At 41.6% G+C, this 12,336-nt stretch overlaps 1 protein-coding gene across 4 annotated transcripts in view; it reads right to left on the reverse strand.

Annotated features, from left to right (window-relative positions):
* Positions 1–12,336, reverse strand: part of PTPRG (protein tyrosine phosphatase receptor type G) — a 412,532-nt gene that overhangs the window by 93,629 nt on the left and 306,567 nt on the right. For all 4 annotated transcript variants that reach the window (XM_069811972.1, XM_069811975.1, XM_069811971.1 and 1 more), the window contains exons 7-8: positions 7,927–8,084; positions 2,989–3,181 (exon numbers count right to left, since the gene is read on the reverse strand). In XM_069811972.1, the coding sequence (XP_069668073.1) occupies positions 2,989–3,181; positions 7,927–8,084 (351 nt within the window). The remainder of the gene's footprint in view (positions 1–2,988; positions 3,182–7,926; positions 8,085–12,336) is intronic.

Here is a 12,336-nt window from a genome sequence, read left to right on the forward strand (position 1 = left end):
GTCAATGGACAACTGGCGAGCTGCATCACTTTGTGCTGATCTGAAATTCCCTATTCACCAGGGAATTCTGAAAATTATTCTGAACACTATGCAAATTGTTCTGGGCACATTTTCCTCCAAAACAAGAAAGGCTTACATAACGAATGCTACACTGTTTTCTAGATCAGCAATACTGCCCACAGACTTAATAGAGTGTGACAGAGGAAACAAATTGCAAAAATTCACACCGACAAACAAAACCAAACTTCCCCTCCAGAGCTGAAGACCATCACAAACCATATCACCTTGCAGCAAATGAAAGACCCAATTCTGTGACCTTGCCTTTCTCTACAATACACAAATCTAAGCACGGGGAGGGTACACAAGAGCCAACATGTGACAGCCATTGGTCACATTGCTTAACGCTATGTGGAAAGCATTGAGATGCAACCATGAGGTGTGCAGAAGAATCTGCATAAAATAAATTTGTTATGCTAACCCTACACGCCTATATTTGTATGCTACACTGTCTGGCTGAGAAGCGCTCCATGCACTCGGCTCCTCAGTACTTTTGCATGAGTGACACTATATAAAGAGGTACTGTATTTACTAGCTGAATAAACAATAGGTTTTGCTTTCACTCAAGTATTATGACTTCAACTCATTTTATTTATATGTCAGTAGTTCAGAATGTGCAGTGGACCAGGCACATCATCACTGTTCACCTTTGTCAAAGAAGGGGCCAGAAACATCCACGTTGTTGTATCTCTGGAACAGCTATAACTCATTCCTGTAACCTTTGGAGGATACGCTACAATCCATTTTGTGTTAGCAACAGTGCAGCAACCTATTTATTTTTAAGTTCATGAAAAAAATGCACCTATTTTCAGTGTCCCCTGGTGTGCACACAACCCAAAAAGTGACAAGTTGACAGAGCCGGTACAAAAAGACTGGCTGCCCAGCCATTAGCCTCCTATAGCAAAAGCTCAAGGGGAAAGAGAAAAAAAAAAAAAAAATTCACTGACTCTAGCATCATCCCTGCCATGCTGGGAATGTTGTCAGATCATCCCTGGCACTCTGAATGTTGTCAGATCACGAGAAATGCATGCCCCCCACCTGAGGGTCTCTCCTGAGCATGTCGTAAGCTGAAATTCCCAGGCAGGCACGAGTACAGAGCATTACAGCACCTGGACATGATGGGAGAGGACCCAGAGAGAACCTGCTTAGGAAACCTGCCCCCAAGTATTTAAGGTGTCAAGCACCCAGGTACCAAGCTATCTAAACGTGGACTAACGGTTATGCGGCTCCCTTGCTCCTGTAGACTGGCTCACACATCATGCTAACTAAGCCATGTGCACTTGGTTGAATCCGGGCCTTGGAGTTCTTAAAGATCAAAGCCAAAGCGAATCTTTCCAGTTATTCAAGTGCTCCTTCGGTATCAACACTTCCAACTTCAAGATCAGCCCATTAACTACAGACCTTAGCGTTTGTAATGCTCTGTCAAAATTGTGGGTTTCAGCTATTTACTATGGGGTTGAAAATCACCTAAAGCATTTTTATAATCTTAAAAACCATCCAGTGAGGCGAGGAAACATGCAGGCATGTGGCCAAAGCAGTAAAATGTCTTTGAATATTATACCACATGTACCAGAGGTACCTTGGCTGCACTCAAAATAAAAACTAGTCAGTTTTGTCACTTTTAACATAACGTAACCTATTAACTTTCATCACTGTTCTGGGTAATATGTACACAGGATATAACTGAAGAAATAAATATTGACACATGTTGCTGTTAAAACACTGATTGGAAACTGCAGGCCAGAGCACCAGAGCATAGCAGGGTTACTTCATTCCCAAGATCTCCTTCTCACTTCTGATGTAAATTCTCCGTCCCAAGGCTGCCTTTAATGTACATGAGGTTTGTGTACGTGTATATTATATATAAATAAATAAGCATGCTCACAGAATAATGAGCCCTGAGAAATACACTCTTCCAGCACTCTCTTGGGAGGGTGAGGTTGCTGAACGCAGCTGTTTTCATGATTCACATCCTCTAAAAACTACGCTCTCTGTGCCTGGCCAGGTGAAAATGCCAGGTACGAAAGGGAAGCTTGTAAATCTGCTCAGCTGTTTCCTTCTGGCAAACTGCCCCTCTCTTCTTTACCTCTACCCAGAACTGGTTAAGCATCAAGCACTTCTCAAGACTGAAGATTGGGAAGTGCATGTCATTCCTCCTACCTATAAATAACACCATTCAATAAAATAAAGGCAAATAAAGGTAGTAAATGATATTTATTTCTAGTCTTATTTTATCCAGTACACACTTCTCAGAATTTTTGATGCGCTCCTCTAGCCAGGGCTGTCTGTGCCAACGTAACGACTGCAACCTCTCTCCCACCCCCGTCCATCCAGCTCATTATCCAGTGTCTGACAGAAGCAAGCACCAGCTGCTCTACAAAAAGACACATGAAACACTTCAGCAAGACATGAGAAAATCACCTGCCTATAAGGAAGAGGTTTTTTCCCCCCATCACTGTTACCAGCAGATTGATACAAACGTTGAATTAAAAGGTCAACGGTTCTTCAGAAGTCTTGTTACTGTAAAAATGAAACCCATAGCCACATCTGGATACTCTATTCCTATTCAAACACCCAATGAGTCAGTGCTAATGGGGCCGAAATTTTACCTCTGACCTTGTCCCTTCATGTTTCCCCTTTGTCAGGCATCTCTAAGGCCCTACAGCCAGTTGGCAGAAACAGGGACATCGCCAGTTTGAGACTCACACATTCTGGGGCTTTATTGCCATGGCACCTTGCGACAGTGAGTTTCACAGGTAATTGCAGGTACCCACAGTATTAGTTAATTAATTGACACACAGCAACGAGGAATGCCTGCATAACCTGCATTACTTCTTTGGTAGCTCATGGCTATCCTTGACACCATTTGATGACAAAGTAGACCAAAAAAAATTCTATTAGTCAAGTACAAAATTCGTAAGTGTAATCTACCTTTGGAAGCTTCTGTGCCGAGTGGATTTTCCAAGATGTCTGTCATATCTTGGCTCCAAGCATCCTTCACGGCAGACTTAGACACGTTCCTGTTGTTCAGTTTTTGCTGTGGTCGGAAGTTATTTCTCAGGTACTCCACAGACTTGACGTGGTCTTGCTGTTCAGTGGTGAATATGGAGTAGAATGCCTCCAGCTGATGGCAGCCATCGTGGCAGGGGAGAGAAAGGACGTTAATTAGAAAAACAATGTGGTGAAATCCGGGTGGCTGATAAGAAAGTAAAATGGCAGGAAGTAAAATGTTGATGCCAAGACTGATAAACCACATGGGAAGTCAGGCTGTCCACTGAAATCACTGCCAACCGTCTTATCTCGGCACAGTGCTTATCCTGCCCAACAAGGGAGAAGGCCTTCTAGCAATCTGTGGATGTCTGTCATGGGCAAGGAAACATTTGCCCTTAGACCCCTTTTCTGGAAGGATTTCGTGCGTGACACAGCCACGCCAAACCCTCCTCACCGCTGGCACTGTTTTGTTTCGCAGTATCGCGTCAAAAAGCGCTTCCAGGTCATTCCACCTCAAGAGCCTTCTCCAGGACAGGGCGAAGCTACCTTCTCTCAGAATACCGCACGAAGTCTAGCTGCCAGGCTAAGCTTCACAGACAGCTCTTGCACCACTTTCACAGGGAGGTCACTGCAGTTGTCACACCTTTACAGGATGGACACCAAAACCCGTGAGCTGGCTTGCCCAGCAGCAGGTCAGTAGCAGAAGGGAGCAACCTCAGGACTACCAGCTCCAAGTGTCTTGACCTCCCTACCAACCACTGTTTCCTCTGATAGCTAACTACAGGGTGGAAAAAAATAACACAGAATGAATGTATTTAGGCACAGTTAGCATATACTCCTCTGGGAATAAGTTTCTTTTGTTGGATTCAGATCTGAGCTATTTTTAATAAAATGTATTAACCTGTAAGGAAGAAATGTAATTGGAAAACTTTTCTGTTACTTCATATCTTACTATTTCTTAGAAAGAAATTTCTACCAAACTAAGGTGAAAACATTTTCAGCTGATGTCTTTCTCACAGCTATCAAGGTCAGTATAACATTTAGTAATAGCTTGTTATCATTCCGGTCAAGAACTAGAATTAGTTATGTTGCTGCTGGAAAGACTGAGCAAGACAGAGCGGAGAAGGATTCAGTCCTGATATTGTTTACATCAGCATCAATTACATATATTGATAGTATGGATTTGGGGAGTACAGAATCTGGCCCAAGACTTTAAAAAGGGACTTGAATTACATTTGTAGCTTAATGACAGGTCACTTTGAAGCTACACACTTTTCATTAAGTGCATCTACTCTAAAAGCTATGGAGAAGTGTGTGAGAGTCCCGAAACTTGCAACTGGGAAAAATTATCTTTGTAGCCTCAGTTGACCCACTGAATCAAGAGGCACTCACTACTGTTATTTAATTTCCCTTCACACCAGCAGTCTGAACCCCCTTTTGCTGCTGCTGTCCAGCCTGCCCAGTCTGCTGGGTTTGACGATGCTAGTTATTTAGGCTGAAATCTGTAAAACTTCTCTGACCCTCAGGGCAGGAAAGAGTCAATTTTTACACATTTCATTTCAAAAGTAAGTCACCCTGGAGTGGGTGGTGCGTTGAACCAGCTAATGGAGATATGTATAGGAACGTTATCAGTGGGAGCAGTGCATGGATAGTGGGAGGGAGAAAGGATGGACCTCACAGCTCTAATCCTGAATTTGACAGCTCTGCACTAAAATACACAAACAAGGGAACTGAGTCCCGCTACAGGCAATCACCTCTGAGATAACAGCACAACTCAGGCTTGTACATTTTTAGCAGTAGCTTCCCCTTAATCACAACTACTTTTACTGTACAAGCAGGGAAACTGAGGCAGAGGGACAGCAGGTGACCAGCAGGGAGGGGTGACAGCCAGCGACCAGTTCCCATTGCTGGCAGGAAGCTCAGGTACCGCTTCCAGCCTTGCAGGTACTGATGGTGGGATTTGGATTGTACTTTTTCTGCACCTTAGATGAATGCCTTATTCCTTGGTTCTCAACTGCATTCCCTCTCTGATTCTTCAGAGAAACACCTTGAAAAAATCTTGAAAACAGTTTCCTAATTATTAGCAGGAGCCCCTCAGAAGCATTGACAGATGGGTTAAGAAAGTGGTAAAGGGACTATTACCTTACACTTCTGTCTTAAGAAAAAAACCAACTACAGATGATCCTGCTATGACCTTCTATACAAGCACAGACCAAAACTCATGTGAATATTTACATATCTTTTGCACTTCATGCACTGGAAGCAGTTTTGATGAAGCCAACTAACAGGGCTTAAGGTTACTTTATAAAAGCTCAAGAACTTGGGTAGCAACTGCTTCTCTGAAGTCAAGTCTCTAGGCTGATACATGCATGACATTAATTGAATTTTTAAACTTTCAGAGAGAACTTTTAAAATATTTTCTTCTGCCATGCTACCTTGGGGAGGTATAATTGCATTTTAACAACTGCCAATTCAAATATGATTTTTAACCTTCCCCTTTTATGTGTTGAAGTATATATAAGTCATTTCAACTTCATTTTTACTATTAAAATATTATCTACCACAAATGAGAAATTAATTTATCTATAGCTGCCAGAAAAAAAAAAATATTATAAGAGCTGCAGTCAAGGAGCTACATTCATGCTCTTCAAGGAGTACAAGAGCTCCTGTTCAGAAGAAGAAATGAAAAGCTGTTGTAAGACTATTGTAGATACAGGGAAACCTGATCTAAAACTCCGAGTCATGTAATTACAAACCATTAAAGCCTGATGTGCACAGTTTTCTAAGGGTTGGATATACAAATGGCAATTAAAAATACTGAAACTGTTATAAGCTCAATGAGATACTCTGAGGTATGCATTACAAGAGATAATGCCATGCTTTGGGTCATTGAATGCACTTAGCTTTACAATGCATCTGCAGGGTGACACGGCTTGTCTTGTTTTGTTGTCTAATTATCGGGAAAGATGACGATGATGGAGCACCGAGAATAAAATAGAGAAGCCTCCACAAATGGACCACTTCAGTACTGTCCTTTTTACAGCAAGGTATTTTGCACAAAAGCAAGGATTTAATTGGAACAGCAACAAAGCTTAAACAATATCACTTTCCTCCTCTGGGATTACAGGCTGCTTCACGGGGTTTGTGATAAAGAAGGTTGAACTATGGCAATGGATTATGTTGCACTGTTTCTGTTAGAGGAACAAATAATAATCATAGCAATGGCAGGGTGGCAGGCTCTTAAAATACACCCATCTAGAGCTGCCAAGGGGAAGAATACTATTATTTATTCCACATGTGTTGTAGTATCAATGAAAGTCTGTCTACACACAGAATTCCCAGCCCTTCAACCACACATGCACGCATAAAGCAGCACAACGCCAAATTTTAAAGGCTTGACTTGGCACAGTTACTATTGTACAGCACAGGAAAGAAGCTATGCCAGGATAAAGTACCTTTATACCATTATAGTGATGGCCGTAATTGGTATTTATCAGTTTGTTTGCATTTGTTAAAAAAGAAAAAGAAAAAAGAAGTCATGACCCACCTGATGCGTTTACAGGGTATAAAACTGAGCGTGGGCCAGGCCTCGCAGCCACCAAATAATAAACAGTAAACTTATTGATGTAGTGAAAAGCTACAAGGGATTGCAAGTATCCTGCAGGCAAGGACAGAATTCAAAATGATCTTGACAATCAGAGAAATAGCCTGAAAAAAACAAAGGGTCCGATTCAACTGGGACCATGTGCAAAGAGAGTCCCACGCTTCAGCCAGAACCGCGGGCTGCATGAACACATGAAGTGCTCAGCGCTGCTAGAGAGCGCTCTGGGGAAAGCCTCTAGCGAAAGGCTTCCTGCTGACCAGGAGCTGAACATAGGCAATAACGTCAAGCTTTTGTGAAAAAGGCAAAATAACACCAGCAGGGGTGGCCGGACACATGACTCCTGCCATGTCCCTCAGCCTCGGGAAGGCCCCAGCTGAAGTGCTGCAACCAGTTTTGAACGCAGCCCTTCAAAAATAGAGAAAGGGTCTACGGGAGAAGCAATAGGATCTAGAAAACATGAGCAAAAGCCTGGAGCAGGGGCACGGTGATCGCCTTCCACCCTTTTGAAATCTTTGAGAACCAGCATCTGTCAGTCACAATCACCTAGTGAACTATTCACTTACGCTTTACAGAATTAGTGTATTTAAAAAGTTTTATTTTCAGTGGCTTATGCCAGATGAATAAAAGGAGAGACTAACTTCAGCAGGACGGCTTTCTAAAGACAACAGTCTTACAATGTCAAAATACACTTAACTGGCAAACATCTGACTCCATCTAGCCATTACTTTATCGAGAGCTTTCTTCCCCAGACAAATCACGGGCATCGTGTCTATTTGCATTAAAAGCTGCTATGTGCTAATTTTAAAGATTTGTGCACCAGCTCTCTGAGCACATAATGGCAGCTTTACTGTGTTATAAAAACAGTTAAGCATGGAGAATTAATGGAAAGATGTCTTTTCTAATGTAATTAGTTCAAATTACTAAATCTGAGCAGAACTGAAATCACTCACTTTACTTTGAAAGGAAAGTTTCAATTAAAAAGAATAAAAAGGAATTCCATGTAAAAATTTACACCATAGCTTAATTTAATCTTAACAAAAACAATACCAAATAAATCACTGAAAGGAAACTGGTTTTCATGTTGTACTGTCTTCTTAAGACTGATGGCTCATGTTCAGAAACAATTTTACTTAAGAGAAAAAAAAATATCACCGACACTTCCTTTTTTGTCAACAGAAACATTTTTGTTCTCAAAATTAAAACGGCGGGTTTTGAAAACACTGTCTTAAAGAGGGCAAATCAAGAGATGGACTTCACTAACAAAATAAACACACCTGATGGTAAGAAATGGGAACAGGCTTCCGAAAAACGATCCACTCCACGATCTCGCTACACGGAGGAGTAGTCAGAGAACCTGCGTAGCGGTAATAACTCCCCAGCGATGTCGGCAGAAGGTCCCTCAGCACAAAGGGATCCAGAAAGGTCTCCTTCTCTGCAGGGAAGATTGACAAGCAGAATTACACTTTTTTTACATGTCTTTAAAACAGACATCACATTGATAGGCAGCCTAACAAGGTGTAATGGCAACAACATATTTTATCATATATATATAATGAAAGGTGAAAACACCCTATCGGGAAGGCTCTGTAAGAGTTGAGGTGTTGATTATTAAAAGAGCAGCCAAAATGCTAGTCAATCCTATACTGAACACACACGCTCCTATTTTGAACATGTGCAGGTGTGAAATGCCCTTGTTATTCCATTGGTTTACGTTAGCACAGAAATAACACTGTATTCAGTGGTTTCAGCACTCAACAAATGGCTCTTCAGCTTGACGGCCGTGAGGGCTCCCCAAGACCCAGCGGGGACACAGGTGGGCCCCAGTGGTCCTGCTTGCTGCTGCCCCACCAAAGACCCTCGGGTAGTGTCTCCATCCCATCCCAGCGGTGAGGGAAAGGGATGGAGGAGCAGAGTCAATCCATCTGCAGGTTGCTGAGATGGTGGAGGCAGAGCCGTGGTGCTCAGCCAAACTTCTCTGGGAGCTGCCAGGGGAGGAGCTGCGGAGCAGGGCTGCAGGGCACCTCTGAAGCTCAACGTGATGCTCGAAGCAGCGTCCAGCTGGTGCTCATTTGGGACTGCCTGTGCCCGGCCACACGGACATTGCCGGGGCTGCTGCTGGGTGCAGGAAGCACAGCACCAGAAACCTGTTTCAGAGGTAAACCGGCTGCCTCTTCTCCCTGACCTGAGAAACTCCTTCCCAGGGTCCAGCAGTCCGGGGACAACCTCTTTCCTCTGAGAAGCTCCTTGGACAGCCTGAAATGCAAACCTAAGCACTGAAAGCATTTAGCTTCAACTAACAGTGACAAGCTGGTAATATTTAACACTGTGAAGAAAAATAAATAAATGAAAGGAGGGAACAGCTGCAGGCAAGACAATTTCCCTGCCATTCCTGAGCATTTATCCTCTGCAATTTATGTTGACTCACAGGCCAAAGCTCCCTCTCAGCCTGTGCAAAGGTGTTCACTGCCTCAGGGCATGCTGACACACGAGGCTCTCCCATACATCTCTATTCTTCACTTTCTGTATTCTTCGTGCCTCAAACAAGAGTCCGCATTCGGGTAGCAGGAACTCTTCTCTTTCTGTCTCGTCAGAGCTGCTAAGCAAGCCTGCTCCCCCTGCAGCAGAGCAGAGAAGCAGGTAGGCTGGTGATTGACACAGACATCTTCCAAAGTCAGAAGGAAAAGAAAAAGGATGAAGTCTACAGAATTCACTTCCACAGCATCCCACGGTTTTCTAGAAGTCTTGATCAAATCAAGATTGCCTATACCTCTGAGCAGCAGTCTGATAATCAGGGGGATTTTTTTCCCCCACTGCTGCTGCAAGGTGCAAACAGACGATGCACTTCAGACATCTTCTGTTCTTCCCCACAATATCAACAGGCGTGCAATCTTTTCATAGCCTTTAGCGTTCCGAAATATGAGTAGTTCTATTAAAGTCAAATACTGCAATCTCTTCATTAACAATTTCTTTCCTTCTAATCCAAGCAGATATCAACCACTTCTGCATCTCCAAAAAGGTGACAAATAATAAACCACATTTTTTCCTCTTCATAGCATGCCTCTGGGAAAAAAATGTGCTTAGATAATAAATAGTAAAATACATATGATTGGCCAAAGTTCAAAGAGATTCTAATCAAGAAGTCATTATCACAGCAAAAGGTCGTATTTAATTTGATTGGCTTATTTTTATACAGGAAAAATTGGTTAGAAAAACTGCAAACTCAGTCACAGGATTTGATTTCCAAACGCAGCACGCATCTTCACAGTGAAATGACATGGGTTTTCTATTTAAGAAACTGTCTCTCTCTATATGGAAGCTGAGCATACAGTGGACCGCTACGACTCTGAAAGAGTATTTGAACATGCAAACATCCTTTTTGCGTTAGCAGCCAATGACTATATATGAAATAGATGGGAGGTAAAGGCACACTTTCTTTGTATTTAACGAAGAATTTTTCAGTTAAAATTAACAATTTAACTATTTTTGACTTTCATAACCTTTTATTTAGAATGATGGAATCACTTAAGATGCTGGATAAACATTCTGTGAGAAAACGAGAATATGGAGTATCCCTTTATCAAAGGATGGCAGGAGAACGAAGCTCATTTTACACTTTCAAGGATTTTTGTGCCATATGCTGACAATATTATATTTTAATAATTAATTGTTCATCAAAGGAAAAGATGAAGAACAGGGATGCTAAATTCAAAGTTATTCAAATTGCAAAGATGAATAATGCATGACTTTTATATTAAATACACACTGTATTAAGTAGTCTACATTTCATCCAACTCTGTCTTTCATTTTTAAACATTTTGAACTACAATATGAATAATCAACCAAGGGAAGCTTATTTAGACAGAGAAATACCTTATTTGAATGCAAACTGGAAGTATCCGACTATGATTACATTTTGGTTATCAATTAGGGAGATTTTTTTTCCTAAGCATTTGGAAAGTCATAGTCAGCTGTGAAAAAGAATATTTCTTGAGGAAAAAGTAGCTTTGCTAATACACAGTTTAAGTAGGGCAGGGTGTACTCGATCTAATTTTTCATGGCTACAAGCAATGCTGTAAGTTTTCATTAATGAATTCCAAAGATTAAAATTAAAAAAATACATATAATTGGATTAAAATGACTACTAAAATAGATGATAATCAATTGATTATGCTTTAATAACCCAACACTTTTGAAAACAGATGATCCATTTCTATCACTTCCATCTAGATGTATGGTGCAGAGTTTTAGAAACTAGAGTCACAAACACATCTTCATGTGAAGCTTAAAGAAAAAGGGACTTAGAAATTCAGGAGTCTACCTCCCATATCCTTCAAGAGCATACAGAAACAGGAAATGCCATGAAGTTACGTTTCTAAGAGCTTGAGACATTTTTGAAAATAGGATTTTGAAGTCATGTCACTTTTAAAATTTCAACCTTAAAACAGTTATTGTTGTTGGTAAAACTGTAAGGAAAATAATTTGCAAGCTAAGCAACAGTGTTCACTGAATACGTTAGAAATATTTTATATACATATACATACACATATATGTGCATATATGTAATTCCTACTAAATGGGAAAGAACGAGGTTGGAAATAATATCAAACCTTTCTTCATTGTCTTTTATGATCAGCTCCTATTTCCCATTTTCAGTGCTTGGGATGGGTATGAACTGTGCCCAGGAGGCTGGGAAGAGACTGAGCAGGGTGAGGAGTTTCTAGAAGGGAGAAAGCGGACAAGGCTGGGAGCTACACGATCTACAAGACAGCATTTGCTGACAGGTACTAGGAAATAACTGGCAGACAAAAGCCATAAAACACACCAATGAAAACCTGCAAATAGTTGTGAACCAATGCAATCAATGCTACAAAACCAATCCATGAGCCACCTACTTGTTCTTACACATAAACCAGAGCCCCACACCGAAGCCCCACACACACTCTTCTGCTGCTCCTTGTCCTCCTCCCATCTCAGCACCCGAACGCAGACAGGCACCCAAGCAGGAAAAAAAACCAACCAGGAAATCGGAGGCCCAGAGATGGTGACCCTAACGACAGGCCCTCGAACCAGAGAGCATTCCTCTGGGAAAGCAACAATAAACGTGCTGCTGCAGCCACCACTCCCAGGCAATGCAGAAAAGAGCACCACCTGAAACATCCACTGAGATGCCTCACTAAAGCAGTACAGCTTTTTTTTTATCGACGGTTAACAAACAGCAATACTTTGTTTACAGCACCAAGGCTCGTAAAAAAGTGTTCACTCTAATATTTCCAAAGGAAAAGTTAACAAGTACCACAGATTGACTGTTGACAATTAAGACAACGAATGTGACATTTAAACTACTGGGTGTTCCACAGCATAAAAGGACAATATTGTATTTTAACTCTTACATCCACAAACAAAACAATTAACAGAGCCAGCTGGTGACATACTTGACCTTCCGATACAACATTCATGTCTACCTCTTGTTCCTTCTCCCATGACAGCAATGTGAAAAGTCATACCCAGTATATTCTTTGGGCTGGTAAATCTCCCCACCATTTTGCATGGGACCAAGGGCTATTTTTTGTACAACCCAACTCAAAGGCAGAGAAATTGTAGGCATGCTTTAAAAAAGCTGACCTATTTACACTCTTTATTTGTCAAGGCATCACCACTAGATGTGAACTAATACTGAATTGTGC

The sequence above is a fragment of the Haliaeetus albicilla genome, chromosome 24 (genome assembly GCF_947461875.1).
Source record: "Haliaeetus albicilla chromosome 24, bHalAlb1.1, whole genome shotgun sequence".
NCBI lineage: Eukaryota > Metazoa > Chordata > Aves > Accipitriformes > Accipitridae > Haliaeetus > Haliaeetus albicilla.